Source organism: Pipistrellus hanaki (genome assembly GCF_964339955.1).
Source record: "Pipistrellus hanaki genome assembly, chromosome: 2".
Classification (NCBI taxonomy): domain Eukaryota; kingdom Metazoa; phylum Chordata; class Mammalia; order Chiroptera; family Vespertilionidae; genus Pipistrellus; species Pipistrellus hanaki.
Window position 1 is genome coordinate 96,397,437 of NC_140504.1, and position 23,104 is coordinate 96,420,540.

The following is a 23,104-nucleotide window of genomic DNA, read 5'->3' on the forward strand; positions in this document are numbered from 1 at the left end:
CATCTTCTACAACCAGGGGTAATCTGAACTTCATATAATTCTCTATAAATTCTTTCTTCACTAAATGGTAGAATACTACTTATTCTATTTCAATGGTTAATTTTTTTAGTGAAAATATGTAAAGTTGCCTTAAAATATTGTAACATGTGCAGCTATGATATCAATAAAAGCTGAGGTGGCATCTCGCCCTTGTGTCACAAAATGGCCACCCCCATGTCATCACAAGTTGGCCACCACAAGATGGCTGGCAGAAGAGGGTATTTGGGGGTGAGCAGGCCAGCAGGAGAGGGAAGTTGGTGGTGATTAGGTTGGGAGGGGAGGGCAGTTGGGGGCGACCAGGCTGGCAGGGGAGGGCAGTTGGGGGTGATCTGGCCAGCACAGGAGGGCAGTTGTGAGCAATCTGGCTGGCAGGGGAGGGCAGTTGGGGGCTATGGGCCAGTAGGGGAGCAGTTAAGCATCAATCAGGCCAGCAGAGGAGTTGTTAGGGGTGATCAGGCTGTCAGGCAGAAGCAGTTAGGGGCAATCAGGCAGGCAGGCGAGCAGTTAGGAGCCAGCAATCCCGTATTGTGGGAGGGATATCTGACTGCCAATTTGGGCCCAATCCCTGCAAACATCCTCTGAGGTGTACCAGATTGGAGAGGGTGCCGGCTGGGCTGAGGGACACCTCCCATCTCCCAGTGCACAAATTTCATGTATGGGCCTCTAGTAGTATTATAAGAACCACATATCTTCTTCTCCTGTTTTATTGAGATACAATTGACATAGACATTGTATAATTTAGCAGGGGTCTTCAAACTACGGCCCGCGGGCCACATGCAGCCCCCAGGGGAGTCTGATCCTGCCCGCCAGGTTTTTTGGGCAGTGAGCGCAGCCAAGGTGTTACAGTAGGAATTAGTAGTTCATATAGTCCAGCCCTCCAGCTCTCTGAGGGACCGTGATCTGGCCCCCACTTTAAAAAGTTTGAGGACCCCTGATTTAAGGTATTTAACCTGATGATTTGGTACATGTATATGCTGTGAAATGATTATCATAAGGCTATTTAAATCTTTGATTACCTCAATAATTACATTTTCTTGTATGTGTTGAGAAGATTTAAGGTTTACTCTGAACTTTCAAATATATGTGATACCCAATGTCCATCCATTTGGAATGACCAAAGTAATTTAAACACTTTTGTGAGAACAAGTTGCTAGGGGAGAACCTCAGAACAGAGAAAATTTATATATTCTCAGTCAACTGTTGTAACTTTGTCTGGGAATTACTTGTTTATTTTTATATCTAAAGAAAACCATACATAGATGTTTATCTTAGATGAGAAACAAAGTCTTGTCAATAAGCTTGTTGCTTACTTAGCCAATGAGCACTTCCGTGGTGTATCCAATGTTTAGGATTCAGAGAAGGTACTTCTGATAAGACATTTAGTCATAATATCCATTGGATACTCAAATTTATCTATATTATTAGAAATAATCAGTAAGATCATTTCTTTTTTTTAACTTTTTATTGAATTTATTGGGGTGACATATCAAAGGCTAAGTGACCATCTGACTGTCCAACCAACTGTAGGTATGATGTGCATTGACTACCAGGGAGCAATGCTCAACACAGGAGCTGCTGAGCTGTGATGATTTGGCAGTAGTGGTTCTTGGGTGATGTACCCTGGAATCAGAGAGGAGGGAGCCTGATTCCAAGGTGTATCACCCAAGAACCGCCCTCTCACAATCTGGGACCCCTTTTAGGGGATGTCGAAGAGCCAGTTTCAGCCTTATTCCCACAGACCAAGCTGAGGCAGATGCCCTTTGAGGTGTGGCACTACCCCAGGTGCAGTGGACCTGGAAGGGACCTCTGGAGGTTGGCTCCAGGATGTATTCAGTCCCATCCCACTGGCCATCTTCTAATTAATTTCCTTTCCATGTGCATGAATCCATACACTGGGGCATAGTTGGTTAATAAAATTATATAATTTTCAGGTGCATAATTCTATAATACATCATCTGCACATTGTATTGTGTGTTCACAACCCCAAGCCAAGTCTCTTTCTATCAACATTTATTCCTCTTCCTCTCTCTTACATCCCCCGCCCTATATTTTCTTATATAATGGAGATGTGTATCTTAGCCAATAGACCATTGCCAGAAAAAAAAAATCAAAATATAAAACAATGTCTCTTGAGAGAATTTGTTAGTAAGAAAACTAGAAAAGGAATAATTTAGAAGATTTTTTGTGTAAGAGACATATTATAAGAGACAGCATAAATTGTAATTTGGGTACAAAGTGCTCTTACTGGTAAATGAAGAATGACAAGGGAAGACTCACAACACTGAGTCCTAAAACTTCCCCATAAAGTTTTAGTTTTTAATTTTAACATGGCTATTTTTCTTTGCCTATTGATTTTCACAATTTATGTGAAATCAAAAAATCAAAATATTCTAGATACCATGCAAAAGCTAATTAAGATAAGGAATGGTTTTGTTAGAATTTTTTATTTTTTCTCAAATGATTTTCCACTGATTGAGGAAATAAATGTTAAACTACATAATTACTTAATAACATAGGGCATAAACCTTTTGTGTCCTTTGTAAACTGAATAATGGATGAACACAGGATGATATTAAACAATTGGGATTATCTTCTCATCTCCTCCATCTATGCACCTAATGGAATTATGTAAATTTTAAGGTTAGAATTTATTTCAGTTCTTTCTCAGTTGAGTATGCAGGCATGAGTGAGTGAATAATTCCCGAATGACATGTTCAATGGAACAAATTTACATTTCCATGTTCTGAGCCAGTTTTGGATGCTAAATATTTAGGTATAGATATTATATTTTTATAAGGAACAATTTAATCTCAACCACAGTTTTGTCTTTTAATTTCTTACTTTTGTCATTTCTCCCCCCCGCCCCCCTTCACTTATAAAGCAACTAGAGGTCCAGTGCAGAATTCATGCATGGGTGAAGTCCAGGCAGCTGGCCTCTATGGGGCTGATAAGGGCCAGGCCAGTGGCGGGTGGAGAGGGGATACAGGAGGTTGGCCAGCTGGCCCCACCCCTGACCAGGATAGGGAGGCTGGTTGGGTGTGGGGTAGGCTGTAGGGAGAGGCCGTGGGAGGTTAGAATGTTGGGGGGTCAATCAAGGGGCTCCCGATCAGGCCAGTTTGCCACCATGTGTGCATCATAGCAACCGGTCGTTCCAGTCATTCAGTCATTCAGGTAGCTTGGCTTTTATATATATAGATATATAGATTTTGTTAGTTCATATTGGTTTCCCCCAGACAATTTTACATGGGAAACTTTTATCTACCTCATAACTATCAGAAACACTTATCACCTTCTAGATTTGATAGCACTTGTTCTTTTATGGTACCTAAAAGATTCATGAGAAGTGTCCCAGATTATTTGTTGACCTTGTTTCTCAGGATCTTATGGGTCCTCAAATTTTTTATTCTGAGTGTTCTGAAAAGCAAGTTTATAGGAAATTAAGGAATTTTTTACTTTGCTTCAAATTCTATTAGGCATCTGTGTTCTTGATTTCTGGAATGTAGACACCAATGATTTTACATGATGAAGTATTAAAGAATTAAGGTTGGGGAAAAGACATTTTGTGACACTGTTTTAAACAATAGCATTATAAGCAGTATAAATGCAATAATACTCTGATTGGCCTTTGTCAACACGACTGTCTATCTCTTTTCAACTTCTACTACATCTCCAGGCTTCCTTTCTTTTCATTATGGGGTTAGGGCTTACAGCCAACTAGACTGTCTTGGCTGTGTCTTTAACTGCAAAGAGGTTTTGGCAGGTAGCTCTCTCTTGTTATGACAGGCTAAATTAAACTGTTTTGAATTTAATGCATATTATATTGATGGGAACTAGCTGTTTAAAGCACTGAGATTCATCTCTATATGAATCCCTTTATTTCCTGCTAGTGTAACTGTAATTAGCTAGTTCTATATAATAAAAGCATAGTATGAAAATTGTCTCTTTGACCGGAGTTCTTCCAGGAGTTCAACCAGGGGGTAGGGCTGGCTGGGTGAAGGGAGGGAGGCCCTGACTGGCAGCAGGCAGCTGGGGAAAGGGAGGGAGCCTCCAGCTGGCTGCCACCAGCTGCTAGAGACCCTACCAGTGCACAATTTTCATGCACTGGGCCTCTAGTTATTAATAATAGGAAGAAAGCAAAAGACAGGGCAGACATTCATGGTCATCTAGGCAGTTTCACCAGGTATCTGCAACTTTATACTCCCCAGGGAACCACCTGTCCATTTCCTTCAGATCCCTAGGGGATGGGGTCCAACAAAGGGTAGATGGAATTCTATGCAGTAAAGTTGGGGTGAGATAGGGAAAATACTTGCCTGAAAGCCTAACCTGGGAACAAATGTATTTGGCTAAAGGGAGTGAAGCCTTTGCAAGCACTGAAATTTGGACCCCACATGCAATGGTAGAAATACAAAATAACCTAGCCAGATGCTGGACTGGACTGTACAAATATTTAGCAGAAACTCTGGGCAATGGCTTTAATCCTAGCCCTGCTGAAGACACACTGAACTTTCCCCCTGGTGGGATGGAGGGAGATGGGACCTTGGAAAGCCAGGGATTTAATTCTATGAAAATAAATATCACTCATTCTCCTCTGCAAGCCTTCAAGAATTCTTTTTCTCATGACATTGAAAGAAGCCAACTTCCATCAGCAATAAGCGGGGGTGAAGAGAACTCACCACTGATAAAACTAGGCCATTCTTTTGCTGTTGTGAATATATAATGTTTACTTGTATTTAAAACTATTCATATATAAGAAAAATACGTTTTTGAAAATTGAATATATTTTCTTATTAACAGAATGCATAAGAAACAGTACTTGATTGCTCTAGGAGCAGTATCAGTGAAGAAGTTCTTTCGGCATATGTCTGAGATTTTGCTGTCTTTATTCTTCTAGTATTTTTATAGTTTTTCATCTTATGTTTAAGTCCTGTATCCATTTTCAGTTTATTTTTGTGTATGGTGTAAGTTGATGATCTAGTTTCATTTCTTTGCATGTATCTGTCCAATTTTCCCAACAACATTTATTGAAGAGACTGTCTTGGCTTCATTGTATGTTAATGCCTCCTTTATCAAATATTAATTGAGCATAGTGGTTTGGGTAGATATCTGGATTCTCTATTCTATTCCATTAATCTATATGTCTGTTCTTGTGCCAGTAACATGCTGTTTTGAGAACAGTGGCTTTGTGATACAGCTTGAAATCTGATATTGAGATCCTTCCTACTTTATTCTTCTTTCTCAGGATTGCTGTGGCTATTTGGGGTCTATTTTTATTTGGAGAGTTCTTTCTAGGTCCAGGAAATATGCCGTTGGTATTTTAATGGGGAGTGCATTGAATCCATAGATTACTTTGGGTAGTATGGACATTTTAATGATTCTACCAATCCATGAATGTGGTTTATTCTTCCATCTGTTTACATCTTCCTCTATTTTTTTTTTTTTCAGTGTCCTGTAGTTTTTCTGAATACAGGTCTTTTACCTCCTTATTTAAGTTTATTCCTATATATCTTAATTTTTTTGGTGTGACGGTAAATGGGATTGCTTTTTTAGTTCTTTTCTGTAAGATCACTATTGGTGTATAGAAAGGCCATAGATTTCTTGGCATTAATTTTGTACCCTGCTACATTGTCAAATTCATTTATTAAGTCTATTAGTTTTTTTAATGGAGTCTTTTGGGTTTTTATGTACAATATCATGCATTTTCTACAAATAAGGGCAGCTTTACTTCTTCTTTTCTAATTTGGATGCCTTTTATTTCTTCTTATTGCCTAATTGCAATGGCTAATACTTCTAGAAGTATGTCAAACAGTAGTGGTGAGAGTGGGCATCCCTGTCTTATTCCCGTGCTTAGGGGAAATGGTTTTAGTTTTTGCCCATTGAGTATGATGTTTGCTGTGGGTTTACCATATATAGCTTTTATTTTGTTGAAGTATGATCCTTCTATTCCTACCTAGTTGAGAGTTTTTATCAAGAAAGGGTGTTGGATTTTGTTAAATGATTTTTCTGCATCAATTGATAAGACTATGTGATTTTTATCTCTTTTATGTGATATATCACATTATTGATTTGTGGATATTGTACCATCCTTTCATCTCTGGGATAAATCCTACTTGGTCATGGTGTATGATCTTTCTGATGTACTGCTGGAGCCAATTTGCTAGAATTCTGTTGAGGATTTTGGCACCTATGTTTATGAGAGATATTGGCCTGTAATTCTCTTTTATTGTGTTATCTTTATCTGGTTTTGGTATTAGGGTGATGCTGGTTTCATGGAATGAGCTTGGAAGTTTTCATTCCTCTTGAATATTTTGAAGTAGTCTGAGGAGGATAGGTTTTAGTTCTTCCTTGAATGTTTGGTAAAACTCTCCTGTGAAGCTATCTGGTCCTGGGATTTTGTTGATTTGTATTTTTTATTTCTTTTGATGACTGCTTCAATTTCTTCCATAGTTACTGGCCTATTGAGCTTTTTAGATTCTTTCCAATTGAGTTTTTGAAGGTTATATTTTTCTAGGAATATGTCCATTTCCTTCAGGTTGTCCAGTTTGTTGGAATAGAGTTGTTCATAGTATTCTTTAAAAATCCTTTGTATTTCTGTGGGGTCTGTTGTTATTTCACTAGACTTTCATTTCTGATTTTGTTTATTTGGGTCCTCTCTCTGTGCTACTTGGTGAGCCTGCTAAAGGTTCATTAATCTTGTTTATCCTTTTAAAGAACCAGCTCTTGGTTTTATTGATCTTTTGTATTGTTTCTTTGGTCTCTATGTAGTTTATCTCTGCTCTGATCTTTATTATTTCCTTCCTTCTGCTTACACTGGGCTTTTCTTGTTGCTTTTTTTCTAACTCTAACCCTAACCCTAACTCTAACCCTAACCCTAACCTTAACCTGTAGCCTATTTTACCTGTTTTTTAAAAAAAGTGTCATTTTATTTTCTCTTTATTTTACTTTGGGGTTAGTGTTCTACATTCTATTTTCATCTTCCCTTTAGCATCGTTTTACTCTACCTGAACTCTACCTTTATGCCATTACTCTCTTCCTAACTTTTTCCTTTTGGTGTCCTGTTTCTCTTACCCTTTTTCTGCTTTAGATTTTTTCCTTTTCTTTCTTTTTACCCCCTGTAAAAATTTCACTCTACTTATATATTTAATTTCCAATCTCCTGATCCAAGTCCATACACCTCTCTCTTCTCTGTCTTTACTGTCCAAAAAATTCTTTTCCTCTCTGTCCTTTTGTTGTTGTTTGCTTGAATGTTGATTATGTCAATTTTTAATGCTTTATTGTGAGATTGTTTTGCTTATTCTTTTTTATTTTTGTTTTGTTTGCTTTCTTTTTATTTGTGTTTTGCTTCTGTTTTCCCTTGCCTTGCTTGATATTAGTTGTTGTTTGTGGTTTATATTAATCTCCGGGTACTTTTTGCTGGCATTTGCTGGGATTAGTGGCTGGTCTCTTGGAGTTTTCTCCCCATATATATAGTTTGTTCCCCTTTTCTTTCTTATTCTCTTTCTTTTCTCTCTTATTATTTTTTTCCTTTTCCCAATTTCATTTGGCACTCCTCTTTTCTCTCTCTCTCTCTCTCTCTCTCTCTCTCTCTCTCTCTCTCTCTCTTTTCTTCTTCTTCTTCTTCTTTCTCTCCTATCCCATAATTTGCCTTTCTCTGGTGGTCACCTTTATTGGGGGTTATTAGTATCATGAGTACATTTTTTTTCACTGCCTTGTGTATTGTACAGTGGATTATTTTCAACAGTAGTTCTAATTTTAATATGAGAGATCATGTCAGGATGCTTATGCACTGTTTTTTTCTTTTCAGTCTAAGCAACAATCTAAAGAACAAAAGCAATTTGAAGAATTAGAATAAAACTAAGTGACAACAAATATTGAGGATTGATCTCTCTCTCTCTCTCTCTCTCTCTCTCTCTCTCTCTCTCTCTCTTTCTCTCTCTCTTTTTCATTTTGGAAGCATAGCCACTGTACTGTATCTCATCCCAGGCATTGTATTTTGCATAGCTGTGCCTGCCTGGGATATCTTGACATCAAACTGTTTATCAATCGCTTCTTGTAGATCATGAATCAAAATTGTGTTTGACAGAGGAATGATAAAATGCACATTTACTAGGGAAAGAAAAACACATTTTCTTTAATTTGCAGAAAATTTCTCTTCCCTTTTCTTTATCTTAGATCAGGTTATTCTCTTTCCATAGCCTTTAGACATGTCATGTGTCTGGCTTCAGATCTTTCCATTTATCTATAGCTGTGCTGTCCAATATAATATTCTACAGCCACACATGACTATAGAACATTTAAAATGGGCTTTCCTAAACATAGATATTGCTATACATGTGAAATAGTTCACTAATATGTTATATTCATTACATGTTGAAATACTACATGTTGAAATACTATTGTGCATATGCTAGATTAAATAAAATATGTTGTTAATATTGCTTTTTAATGTGGCTACTAGAATATTTAAAATGGTGCAGGTGCCTTGCGTTATATTGCTGTTGGTCAGTGCCATTCTATAGTCATTCACAATCTTTCTTCAAAGCACACACATTCACAACATACAACACAGACAAATGGGTATTTTTATGCACAAATCTAATGACTTTCATACATTAACTTACTTAATTTCCACATTGAGATTATTATCCTTATTTTACAGGTGAGAAAGCTGAAGCATAAAGTGTTTAAATAACTTGCCTATGGTTGCAGGGATAGAAATTGGCTAGGCTGATTTGGAGAATGTGAAAAAAGATCCAGAAAGAATCATTGGAAGATTAGTGTTGAGGACCAGAAGGTTTACATCTCTATTCTCTTATCTATTTTATCTAATCTTGACTTATATCCACTTATCACCCCATCGAATCATAAGATTTTAATGGCAACCTGAAGGTCATCCATAGTTGTAACTCCAGTTCTGGTTTTCCCCCTGAACCTACCTCTTCTAAATTCTTCCCCTACCTGTCCTATTACTTGCACATCCAACTGCCTACCTAATATTTTCACCTGGATATCCATTTATTTAGTATGGTCCAGGTACTACTTTACACACATTATTTTATTTTATGTTATTTATATCACCACTATTTTATAGATGGGGATAGTGTTGTTCAGAAAGTTTAAATACAATTTGTGTGTGGTGGAGTTGGGAATTTGAATGCCAACTTGCCTGACTTAAATGTTTATATTTCAAAAATACCACTGTTATCATATGCACAAATATATTTGTATATTTTGTCTGTTTAGGAATTTTCTATTTTTCTCTAAAGATTTGTTTTCCTACTCTTGTGTAAGCAATAAACCATGTTTAATTATAGTTTTAATGTTAAATTTTCATTTCTAATTATTTTAGTAATTTCACCTATTTTAAAAAATATATATTTTATTGATTTTTCACAGAGAGGAAGAGAGAGGAGAGGGATAGTTAGAAACATCGATGAGAGAAAAACATCGATCAGCTGCCTCCTGGACACCCCCCACTGGGGATGTGCCCGCAACCAAAGTACATGCCCTTGACCGGAATTGAATCTGGGCCCCCTCAGTCCACAGGCTGATGCTCTATCCACTGAGCCAAACCAGTTTCGGCTAATTTCACCTATTTTTAATAAATATCTTCTCAGAGTCACTTTTGAAATTATTGAAAAAAATGGGCTTTTGATTAGAATTGTATTAAATTATGAATAAGTTTGAGAAGAATCTTATCTATAATAATATAAGTATGATATGCAAATTGACCAAATGGTTGAACAACAGAACAACCATCCGGACGACCTTCCAGACTTGTTGCCAGGGCTGCAAGGGCCAAGAGGCAGCCAAGGCAACTGGGGCTGTGAGGCAACAGCCGAGGTGGCCAGGCTACGAGGTATCTGGGGCTGCAAATTCCTTGCAGGAATTTCATGCATTGGGCCTCGAGTAATTAATAATGAAGCATAATATAGTTTTTTTTTTTATTTTTTAGTGAAATTTTGTATATTTTTTGTTTATTCATATATTTTTATTAGTCTTATGAATGACTCTTTTCCTACTAAATGTAGGAACTGATTATTTATTAAAAAAAACATATTGCTTTGGTTTTATTTATCTATTAGCCACTGTATTAGTTTTTTTAAAAACTTTCCTTTTTATTTCTGATAAATTTTAGTTATTTCTTCAAGGTTTCTGTGTAGTTATTTTGCAAAAAATTATACTTTCTCCTTTATTCTAATATACAATATATTTCTTTTTCTTTTCTTGCTTTATTGCATTGGCTAAACTCTCTGAAAAGAGGTGAAAAAAGGTGTTCCATTTTTTGTTTCTGGTTTTAACAAGAAATCTGTCTTTAACTATTACGTATATATAATATTGATTGCCATTTTGAGATTAGTATGGCCGATTCTATATAGCCAAATTATTATCATCCCTTAATGTATGGTTGCAATTAAAATTCATTATTAGATTTTGTAATATACTAAATATTATGTTGCAGCCACAAGAGATTTACGACCACCTTCACAAAATGTTCATCTTATTTTAGTTGTAAAAAGCTTGTTTATCCAGGAGGAATACATTGGATATAGGAAAAATGACTTGCAGGAAGCAAGGATACCATCAGTAGGTGATAGCTGACAGCAAAGAAAGCAAAATAAAATTACATAGACAGAAGACTTAGAAAACATAGGGGTCAGATGTAAGTCCAAATTACCCAATATATTTTGGGAACTTAGCACTTGAAAATATCACTCTTGTAACACAGTATAAATATGTGTATTGATAATGATAATCTCTCAACTAAAAGTAAACTATATTTAATATCCTCAATTTTGTAGGATAGTGTGGCTTATAATGGTACTATTTCTGTGAAATGTTTAAAATAAAGGATTTTATGAAGTTGTACTTATCTGAACAATTTATTTATTTGGATTATCTCTTTTCTCATTTTATATAAAAAAGCATTACTTGCCTGGCAAGTGTTGCTCAGTGGTTGAGTGTCGACCTGTGAACCAGGAGGTCATGGTTTGATTCCTGGTCAGGGCTCATGCCTGGGTAGCAGGCTCTATCCCCAGTGTGGTGTGTGCTGGAGGCAGCCGATCAATGATTCTCTCTCATCATTGATGTTTCTATCTCTCCCTCTCTGAAATCAATAAAAATATATATTTAAAAAAAACATTAATCTGCTTCTGTTGATGAAACACATATGTATTTTTCTCCTATTAGCAATGAGTCCTACATAGGAAGATGCTGTCTATTTTTGAACATTTATCCTAGTCATTTAGCACAGTATTGTATACTCTTTCACTTCCATAAATTATATCAAGTAAGAAAGCAGAAATCTATTATGAAGAGGCTCTATGATCAGACATTCTTGTGTTCAATCCCAGTTTGGCTACTTAATACTTATTGTGATCTTGGGCAGGTTAACTATCTCTCTGATTACTTACTTTTATAATGGTACCAAACATACCAAGCAGGATTGTGATGAAGATGAAATTAAGTGAAATATGAGATGTACTTGGCATGTCATAGGCATCCAGAGAACTTCAGTATAATAGTGAAGATGAGTCACAAAACTGACAACCACTTCATAGTTTTAACATGTCTTTAAAATAGGCTTTGATGGTATGTACTTGTTTGACTCTGATTTCTTCAATTTCTCATGATAATGAACTGTGGCACTGTGGCACCCACTCTACTTTTCAGTTTCTTCATGCTGATTGAATGACTGACCTGAGTTTGGAGGAAGAACATAAATGAGATATACTCCTAATTAGAGTTTATTTAGCACATGAGTCCAAGTACTGCTCATGAACATTGATTACTACTAACAGCACTGACAAGCACATTATTATACACATTAAATGTAATTCATTGTTTGCTTGGCTTTTGACTTATGAAACTGGGATTTCTGAGAAAAATATTGTGACAATTTCTGAATCAGATGGGGCATGCTTCACTAAAACTTACACAAAGCATGAGAAGGTTAGAAATTGCATTTTGTGTGGTCACTACAGACATAATTAATTATTTTAAGCTCTAAAGAGGTCATGTGGCTTTTGTTCTACCTGAATTAATAGAAGTAGAGGGAACCAGGCCAAATAGACATTTTATGTTCCCAAATGTTTATTTGTAACATAAATCAGTATTAATTATAACAGGAAGCTCATATAAAATATTTTAGACTTACACTTATCAATTTAGCTCTTGTGATAACAGCAGCAAAATTGTGTGAGCTAAAATATGATCTTTCCACAAAGGCAGCACCATGAGGACACCAGAACAATGTCAGATTGTTGCTGTCAAGGAATAGAAATTAAGCCCAAGACTGAAAATTAAGAACTAGGGCCAGACGTTATTTTCATGAGCCCTTCCAATAACCAGCAGCCAGGCTAAGACAAATGAAACCAAATTACTTTCTCTCAAATATTATTTTAGAACTCCAATAATTGCTTAATTTGTTAAAGATATTTCTAAATGTAGGTGAAACAATAAATATCACTGAGGATTTAATGACATGAATGGCTAATGTTTATTCAGTCTTTCTTATATACCAGGCACTCTGCTCAGTATGGCATTTACACTTAATCTTTCAATCTTTACTTCAGCACTATTAACAGGGTACCATTATCACCTCCAATTTTTACAGGTTAAGTAGATTTCCAAAGTTCTCACAATTGGTAAAATATAGAAGTGGATTTGAACCTAGAGATCTGACCTCTAGTTGTGAACCATTACACAACAACACCTTCATTACAAGGAGTAAAATAAATCCCCGGAGAGTGCCATTGAACCTGCAGTTTTCTTAATCCACTGAGATTGTGCAGTTTGCCCAGTGGCCAGCTCTCCTGGAAACATCTGCCTCAATCTTAGGGAATAGAGGAGAAATTTAGAGAAGAGGCAGGATGAACCCTGTCTTGACCATGTCAAGTCACCCTCCTTCTGCTGTTGTTAGAGAGGAACAGAGAAGGAATGATGGAGAACTGTGGGCTAGTGTACAGAAGTCCTCCCTTATCCATCGGTTTGTTCTCCAAGGTTTCAGTTACCTGTGGCCAACTATGGTCCAAAAATATTAAATGGAAAATTCCAGAAATAAACAATTCATATATTTTAAATTGCACTGTTCTGAGTACCTTACTTTATCTTATTACATAGGCATGATATCATTTCACATCAGGAAGCAGGTTGAATACAGAACTTTAAGATATTGAGAGAGAGACCACATTCACATAATTCTTATTATAGAATATTGTTATAACTATTATATTTTATTATTAGTTATTGTTCATCTCTTAAGGTACTTAATTTGTAAACTAAACGTTATCATAGGTATGTATGTATAGGAAAAAACATGGTTTGTGTGTGTGTGCATGTGTGTGTGCACGTGCTCACAACTGTATAAACACATGTAAGTAGTCTTTCCTCTACTTGATTTAATAAAAGTAAAGGAATCAGGCAAAGAGAGATTTTATCATCTCAGTAAATTTTCATGAAAGCTCTATGACACACCATTTTAAAGATGAAGAAAGTGAGGTGGAGAGAAGTTAAGTAAATTGTTCATGCTAAATACCTAATGCCTGGTGTAAATGGGACTGGACCACACTCTGCTGCTTTCTACTATGACCAACATCTCATCAACATTTATAGCAGCTATCAACATAGTACTTGTTTTACTCTTGGGCAAAAAATATATAAAAATGTAAAGCAGAAGGAAAATGAATGGGAGGAGACATTAGAATAACTTATTGTATTAAAATATTAATTTTATAGGATCATGTTTATACTTGGAATATAAATTTGTGTTTGACTGAACATCTATACTGTAGAGGGCTGCCTGGGAAGGCACATGGGAAATTTTCTTTAATTATTATCAGCTGAACTCAGGATGTAGGCAGAGCCACGACTTGGGAACATGTTTCCCTAAGATGGCGGACATGTTGTCAGCTTGGCTTTCATATCAGCCCAGGTGTCGGCAGGGACAGGACTAGATATGTAAATCCAGGCATGCTAGAACCTACTTAAGAATGCAAATAAATTGGTGTTACTTCCTGGTATTGGGTGTATAAAATAAATGTGCTGGGAGGGGTCACGTTGTCATCTTCCTGTCTCTCCAACAGAAGTATGGTGGCCCACCCAGCTTCCAGCTTTAAATCTATCTCTGTGTCTTCTCTCTTTATTTCTATTATTTCCCAATCCCTGGCCGCCTCCACTTAGAACCTGTTTATTCATCTCTCTTTCCGTGTGAACGCAGGAAATGGAGATCCCTGCCATATCAGGCCCCCGCACTATACTAAAAAAAGGGTTATATGCTGATTAGACTGAGATGATCAGCCATCTCCTGGATGTCTAACTTCCTTCTGGACAGAACCATGGTTGTGGGGGCTGAGGCAGAGGCAGTTAGGGGTGACCAGGTCAGCAGGAGAGGGCACTTGGGGGCATTAGGCAGGCAGATGAGTTGTTAGGAACCAGTAGTCCTGGATTCTGAGAGGGATGTCTGACTGCTGGTTTAGGCCCGATCCTAAACCGGAAGTCAGATATCCCCCGAGAGGTCCTGTATTAGAGATGGTATGGGCTAGTCTGAGGGACACCCCTCACCTCCCGCTCCATGCAAGAATTTCACTCCCCAGGCCTCTAATTATTAGATAATTAGACATTAATGTCAAATGTTGACTGCTGTGTCAGTTTTGTATAGATCTCTTTTGCAATTCCCATACAATCTTAAGTGGATCTTAGTAAGATTTTACTTAATTGTATCATTTTATTTTTACTATTATATTAATAGTATTTTTCTGAATTATCTTATAACAGCTCTTTGTCATTTAATTTTAACTTTTTAAAGATGCATTTTAAATTTTGAAAGTATAACAGATATTCTACTTTTAATTTTTAATAAAATAAAAGATAATCCAAAATGTCTCTAAAATAAAAAATATCTAAAATATTAAAAGTATAATAAAAACACAAGGGTTTTTTTTTAAATTAATATTTTTTATTGTTTTTTTACAGAGAGGAAGAGAGAGTGATAGAAAGTTAGAAACATCGATCAGCTGCCTCTTGCACACCCCCTACTGGGGATGTGCCCGCAACCAAGGTACATGCCCTTGACCAGAATCAAACCTAGGACCTTTCAGTCCACAGGCTGATGCTCTATCCACTGAGCCAAACCCGTTTCAGCACACAAGGGTTTTTAACTGCTGAATCCAAATATGGTATCTGCCCCTTTAAGCTTAGTTGAATGAATGTACTTTCCTTTAGATATATTCCCACCAGTCTGTTCAGATTTGTTAGTATATACATTTTATTTGTTGTTGTGGTTTTTAAATTTGGCCTTTTATGATTTTGTAAAAGTGTAAATAAAAAGGGAGCAAACATGCTACTTTAAAATCAAATCTGTCTTAGTAATTTAATTTTTTGAAAATTAAAAGAAAATAATGCACAGATGCTTTTAAACTAAATAGTGGTTTATATGTTCTGTCTAATGAAGAGTGTCCAAGTAAATCATTGTGTTAAACCAGTCTCATAAAGTGGTTTTATTCAGACTGGTGCCTGGGTCTAACCAGATGTTTCTGTTCTTAGAACTTACTGACACCAAGTAACACATATAATTAATATGCAAATAAAATTATCTATATAATTGTTACTTGGACACAAGATTTTAAATAGTTCTTGTCTGCATGAATCACTTTACATATTTATATTTCTGAGCAAGGTAACTAATTATGTGGCTTTTCTACAACACTTGCTAATTTGGACTAATTTCTAGAAATCATGTCCTAATTAGATAAAACTAAATTTTATAGGCAGTTAACAGCCTGGTTCTTGATGTGGATAGCAAGGATGTATCTCGGCATAAGATAAATTAAAACACAAACTATTTATTAGGATCTGAATTTAGATAATTAGACTTCTGTTTGAAGCCAGAATTGCATCAGGCTAAAAAGCCTACAGAAGAACAAAGGAGAGAGAGAGAGCTAATGTGAGCTATTTGATAAAATGGGAAGATGTCAGCCACCTGCCCAGGTGTCTTCCACTACCCACACTCATGGCAAGCAACTAGCGTTTTGTCTACGTTACCAAAATATTAAGAAAAATACACTACTTCGTTTTTACCCTGCTGTTCAAACCAAATTATACAAAATTGGCCAGTTAAATAGTTTGGCTGGATACTTTGTAAGAATGAGCTGATCACAGGAATCTGAATCAGGTCTATATCAATGAAGCAAAGGAGTGTAGCAAAGGAGTGTAGTAACACATTTGAGAAGCCTGGCCGTGAAGTGAATCAAGAGACACAGTCATCAACAGTTACCGTATATAGGGTGGAGAGGCCGTGTCTTTTAGATGAAATTATCCAGCTGTCATCTGAATCTTAGCATAAGAAGAGACTTCATAATGCATTATTGATTCCTGATATCTTGGAGGTATACTTATAATGTGTCTATTCTAATTTAAAGGTGCAATTTGTAAAAACATAGAAAAGCACATATTGATATATTAATTAAAAATAATTAAATAAACTTTGGTATAAATTTACTTCGAATATGTTCTCCCCATTTATTAACTTTAACTATTTCACATCCCTCTGGAAACAATAGCGCAAAAAAACCCACAAAAAACAAAAACAAAAAAACACCAGAGATTAATAACAGCCTGCTACTTTTTAAGCTATCAAGCTAAGAACAAGAATGTTTTTCAACTTGTTTTACATGTCTTTTCTTAATTTCAATAGGGTTTATATTTATTGAGGATATTGTAGCAGTATCATAATGCAGCCAACTTGTCATGAGGGCAGGAAATCCTGATCTGCAATGGATGATGGGATCTTTGTTTCATCTGGAAGAGGCTTCTTGAGTAACAACACTAAGTTAGTTAGCAGAGACATGAAATGGCAGGTCCCAGAGAAAGGACTAGTGTTTAGCAGTGTTTTGAGTGGTGAGGGGAATCCAGGGCTGATAAGGACTGAGGGAGTTAAGATGTGAGCTTTTAGTACTTCAAATCACTAAATGTTTGAACGAATAAAAACACATTTTGCTTCCTATATTGTGTTGATTTGTAATATTCATCTCTGAGTACCCTTTTTTTTTTTCACTGCCCCAGGGCCCAGGCAGTGCATGGCCCATGACAGGGACCACAGTGACTCATTTTGGCATCTTTGGCCATTCAAAAATTCTCTCCTCTTAGATTTGTCTTATCTATTGCTTTGTTTTTGCTTTGCCTGAGAAATAATTTCTTTCATAAAAAATATTTATATACTATGTATTTTACATTCTCTCATCTCTGATATAAGATGAAAGCTATAATTTGGGTCTCTTTTTATGTATCAGGAGAATTCAAATACAAAAATGTGGTGCTGGCAGTTACCAGTAGCATCTGAATTCAGGGTGATTTCCTGTTGGGGTGATGAGTGTGGCTAAACCATCCATGCCTGCTCACATGCACTCTGTCCTCACTAGGGGTTGTTTTTTAGAAATGGCAGAGGTATATAATTGTCATTCTTGCAAATCAGAGCAAACATAAAATGCAAGTTGGCCAAGTTTGATTTCATCGCCTCTATAGTCAGGCCTCAATAGTCTGATTGGAAGTAACTATAAGTTTTATGTGGTAGATACAGCTTTCATTCCCCCCCCCCCAATTAAAAAATAGAACTTCCCTTTCAATTTCAAGACTCCCCAAACTTTGAATATCTAACACATTTGAATATTGAATAATAGGACTTACTCATACTGCATTTTATTTTGATCCAAGACAAACTGGATGGTCTGGGATTCCTTTTCACTAACTCAGAAATCCACCCTCATGTAATAGGTGGCATCTGGATATCAGAAGTCATGCTGTGGAGAGGAGTTCAATGTTAGTTACAATTGTTTGTTTGCTCACCCAACACATTTATTAATAAATGACTATGTGTCATACACCATGAAGGAATGTGGGTTCAATGTGACTAAGGTATGGATCCTATACTTAGTAATCTCATAAGATTTTTGCAAATATATTTAAGATATGTTGAATATTATAAAGTGGAAAAGAAACCATTTGGGCCAGTCACTCTTGCAGGACATGTTATCTATAAATGCAAAAAGAATATACAACTTTTGGTTAATTTGTTTGTTTCATTCCTCTTGAGGTTGATTTGGATTGTTTTATAATTGATTTAGCCCTAGCATCTGTCTCTAATTAGGAATATAGATTAAATATATGGTTCCCTATTCCGCTTTCCAACTCAAGCCTTAAAACCAATTGTCCCTGTAAATTCTGGAATTCTTGGAAGGTTTGTGTCCAACAGAAGGCATAATGTACAGTCTGTCATTTTTCTAGCAGTATGTCTTTGGGCAAATCACCACGACTCTTTGAGTTTCAGTATGCTTCCCTGAAAATGAGGCTAACAGGGACCCACTGGGGGACGCTGTACAGATTATGAAATGGCTATGAGGACTGGGACGTGAAGGCATTTATCAACTGTTGATTCCTCTGGCTGAGAATTTCAGAAATTTGGTGACTGGATAGATAGCATTCAGATTAAGATAACTTTGAGAAGATTCAAGTTCTTGCTGTTCTTTAAAATCATCCTCAAATACAAAATATGAGAGATGTGAAGGAACTGCCCAATTTGCACCCACCACACCAGACTTGTGGGCACATCTTAAACCTGGCTGTTTCTGAGTTGAATGCCACTGTAACTCTCAGTTAATGATTATGAGGTTACTATGAACTAACTAATATTTATTGGTTTATTTTGATTAAAAAGCTACAGATGAATTGGACATAGGAGAGAATTGGTGGTTTAAAGGTGAGTTAGGCAGGGCCATCTAACCATACAGCACTTTCTCTGTTCTAACAGGGTAATGTGGAACAGGCATTCAGGGCTAGTGAACTTTCATGAGCATTTATTAAGCACCTGGCACAGAGCTGATGTCACAATTGTGGAGGCTAACAAAGGATTTAAGATAAGCAAGAAGTTCATTGTGAGAGACATACGCATTTCCACCATGCTGAGCAATGCCAGGGAAAAGCACAGAAGCTCCTGGAGCACAGGAAGCAATGCAAGCTGGATACAAGAGTTGGTGGATTAGAAGACTTCCTGCAGGAGGCTGCCTGAGCTGGGTCTTGAAGAATAAGACTTAGCCAAGTACAGAAGGAAGCATTCCTCCTGCACAAAGGTGTGCAGGGCCAAAGTTGGTGAGTCTTTGGTGTTCATGGAGTTTTTAGAGAAAGGTGGTGGAGGAGCAGGAGACTGCAGAGGCAGGCTGTTTGGTAGATTCTGAAGGACTCTGGTGCTTACTATGGCCAGGCCCAGTACGGAGCGTTTCCCAAATATTATCATACCTAATCTTTGGTGAAGAAGGAAATTGAGATACAGAGCGGATAAGTAGCTTGCCTAAGGCCACATAGCTGGGATTGGAACCTTTGAAGACCAGGTTCTTTCCATAATTGGCTGCCTCTATGAAAAAGCTCAGTTGGAGGAATGCAATCATCAAGGTTTAGAGAGAGCAGTCAGGTTGCCATGTGAATTGGTTGTGTGTTGGGAAACGACTAAGACTGAATATTAGTTAAGGGGCTATTGAAATTGTTACAGTAAGAGGTAGAGCCAACATGAACCTGGCAGTGTCAGAGGAATGGAGAGAAAAATGTGGGTTTGAAAAACATTTGGGAATTAGAGTAGGTGAAACTTTTGATTGATTTGAAGTGGAGATAAAGTATATGGAACTAGAATAAATCCCAGATTTGGTTCTGGGTTTGTATTGGCTGTGTAATCTTGATTTTTTAATTTGCTGCCTTTGAACTTCAATTCTTTTGTTTTAAACGGGTTAGATTGTTATACAGACACAGAAAATCTGTTGGAGAATTTGAAATGATGTATTCAAGGTGGCTGACACATGTGCCTTTGTATAGGAGCAGCCGAATGGATGATAAAATGCTATTCTGTTATATTTTAAAAGACTGGTCTGACTTTAAGAGTTTCCTTTTAAACATAGGAGAGGGAAATGTCACATCTTGATTTATTACTATTATCAGTTAATAATACTGTAACAGAAATGATGCCATGGGTGAAGACTCGGGTGGGAGTGAGCACAATAGAGTGGGCAAAGCACTAGCAGGGCGGAATTTTGTCCAGAAAAAGGCTTTTTGGAGGAAAAGTGGAAGTGGTAGTCTAGGGAAAAACAAAAACAAAAACAAAACCTAGAAGTATTGTCAATTGTCTGAATTATCCAAGTAGCGCCTGCCACTTCCCCTTACCTTTGTCTTTGGACATTAAACATAAAAAAGAAGCAACTTTTAGAGAACAGAAAGAAAAGATAAACTATCTCTCTAAATGCTTTACCTTGTTGGTTTTGGCCAAGTCCTTTAGGATGTTTGCTTGTTTTTCATCCTGGGGTTTTATTCGGAATACCTTCTCCCTTCATGAAAGCAGAAGATGAAATATGTGAACTGCAAAGAACATTCCTTTTCCCACAACACAGGGTGATAAGAGTCACCTGTCAAAGCGGGCAGGAGCAATGGCCAGGGCAGTAGTGATCAAACTAAGGCAGGATGAGGTGCAGGGTTCCTCTTTGCCTGCTCCCAGGCCCTCTGCCAGTTTTATGTCTCAGCTCTTATCTGGAGGAGCAGCTGATTTCCTCTTAGGGTTCTGGTAGATGATTTCTACTTGGGGAGTGAGAGTTAGGGTGGAGACATAACAGTAAAAACCATGTGACTCATATTCCTTTTACAATAGGGAATGCACATTTTGCAGATAGAATGGGAGGCAAATTCCTTTTTTTAGCATATAACTTGCCCAAGAACACCAATCAGAAAGGATATATGCACCAATCAGAAAGGATATATGCACCCCTATGTTCATAGCAGTACAATTCACCATAGCTGAGATTTGGAAACAGCCCAAATGCCCATCAGCAGATGAGTGGATTAGAAAACTATGGTACATCTACACAATGGAATACTATGCTGTTATAAAGAAGAAGGAATTCTTACCATTTGCAGCAGCATGGATGGAACTGGAGAGCATCATGTTAAGTGAAAAAAGCCAGGCAATGAATGAAAATACCACATGACCTCACTCATTTATGGAAAATAAATAACATTATAATCTGATAAACAAAAAGATAAATACAGAAGCAATAAAGCATTGAACAGACTGTCAAATTACAGTGGGAAAGCAGGGGAGTGTTGGGGAGGGGGGGAAAGAGATCAACCAAAGGACTTGTATGTATTAAATCTTTTATTTTATTTTATTTGGGAGATGGCAACACCTCTACCCAGAATCATAGGTGAATGAGTGAAGTTATTAGAATTTCCTTTTAAAAATTACTTCTTCAGCGCCGAAACCAGTTTGGCTCAATGGATAGAGCGTCGGCTTGGGGACTGAGGGATCCCAGGTTCGATTCCGGTCAAGGGCATGTACCTTGGTTGCGGGCATATCTCCAGTAGGGGGTGTGCAAGAGGCAGCTGATCGATGACTCTCTCTCATCGATGTTTCTGACTATCTCTCTCTCTACCTCTCTGTACAAAATCAATAAAATATATTAAAAAAATAAAATAAAAATTACTTCTTCAGCCCTGGTTGGCATGGCTCAGTGGTTAGAGCATTGGCCCATGCACCAAAGAGTCTTGGGTTCAATTCTTGGTCAAGGGTACATGTACTGGGTTCCTGGTTTAATCCCAGGCCCCAGTCAGGGTACATGAGGGAGGATCCAATAGATGTATCTCTCACCTCTCTCTCTCTCTCTCTCTCTCTCTCTCTCTCTCTCTCTCTCTCTCTCTTTCGCTCTCGCTCTCGCTCTTGCTCTCACTTTCTCCCTTTTTCCCTTTCTCCCTCCCACTCTCTAAAAAATAAGTGGAAAAATATCCTCGGGTGATGACCAACAAAACAAAACAAAACAAAACAAAACAAAACAAAACAAAACAAAAAACTACCTCTTCACATTGACAAATGTATAGATGGTCATATATAAAACTTCTCAGAGTCATGGTTGCATATTATTAATATTACTAGAGACCTGGTGCATGAAATTTGTGCACAGGGTGGGGGGTGTCCCTCAGCCCAGCCTGCACCCTCTCCAATCTAGGACCCCTCCAGGGATGTTAAACGGGCAGTCGGACATCCTTTTCACAATTCAGGACTGCTGACTCCCAACTGCTCCCCTGCCTGCCTTCTTGATTGCCCCTAGCTGCTTCTGCCTGCCAGCCTGATCATCCCCTAACCACTCCCATGCCAGCCTGATTGATGTCTAACTGCTCCCCTGCCAGCCAACTTCCCTCCTCTGCCAGCCTGGCCACCCCTAGCTGCCCTTCCTTGCAGGCCTGGTCCCTCTCAACTGCCCTCCCTTGCAGGCCTGGTGCCTCCCAACTGCCCTCCCTTGCAGGCCTGGTGCCTCCCAACTGCCCTCCCTGCTGGCCATCTTGTGTTCACATGGGGGCAGGATCTTTGACCATATGGGGGCAGCCATCTTGTGTGTTGGAGTGATGGTCAATCTGCATATTACTCTTTTATTAGATAGGATTATTAGCAGCAACAGCTTCATTTCTCTCCATCTGATGTGCGATATAATGTAAGACTTTTTTTATTCCTTCAAAGGTCCCCTTGCCCCCTCTGCAGGTAAGAAGAGGAGGGCTTTACAAATGGTTTCATGTTTTTGACATTGGACAAGCTCATCAGCACTAAAACTCTCAAAGCAAATACTTGTTTCATTGTTTCTAAGAGTATTTTTGGCAGGGTACAGAGAAAAATAAAGGGCTTGGCAGATATGACCTCAGAGTAGCTCCCAAAGAGTGGCTACTTTACCTTGAGCAAGCTGCCTAGCATTCTTATCTGAAAATGAGTATGCAAATGCGACTTTTAAAAGTAGCTGTGGTTAATCTCTTACTTGGCTCCTCTCCCCCTGCAACTCCCCCACTCTCCCCTGCCTTCCCTCTGAGGTTTGACTGTCTGATTGATGCTTCTCTGTCTCTGGATCTATTTTTGTTCATCAGTTTATGTTGTTCAATATAGTCCGCAAATAAATGAGATAATGTGATATTTATCTTTCTACAACTGGCTTATTTCACTTAGCATAATGTTTTCCAGGTCCATCCATACTGTTGCAAATGGTAACAGTTTTTTCTTTTT

The 23,104-nt window shown here is 37.6% G+C and overlaps 1 protein-coding gene across 1 annotated transcript; it reads right to left on the reverse strand.

Moving 5' to 3' along the window:
* Positions 1-7,700: 7,700 nt before the first annotated feature.
* Positions 7,701-21,944, reverse strand: CPA3 (carboxypeptidase A3; the record flags this gene model as incomplete). The annotated part of the gene is given in 11 exon segments (XM_084870778.1): positions 7,701-7,837; positions 7,840-7,841; positions 8,005-8,059; positions 8,062-8,108; positions 17,719-17,780; positions 17,784-17,819; positions 17,823-17,831; positions 20,321-20,396; positions 20,475-20,522; positions 20,524-20,568; positions 21,913-21,944. Coding segments are annotated over 11 exon segments (549 nt in total).
* Between the last annotated feature and the right edge of the window lie 1,160 nt (positions 21,945-23,104).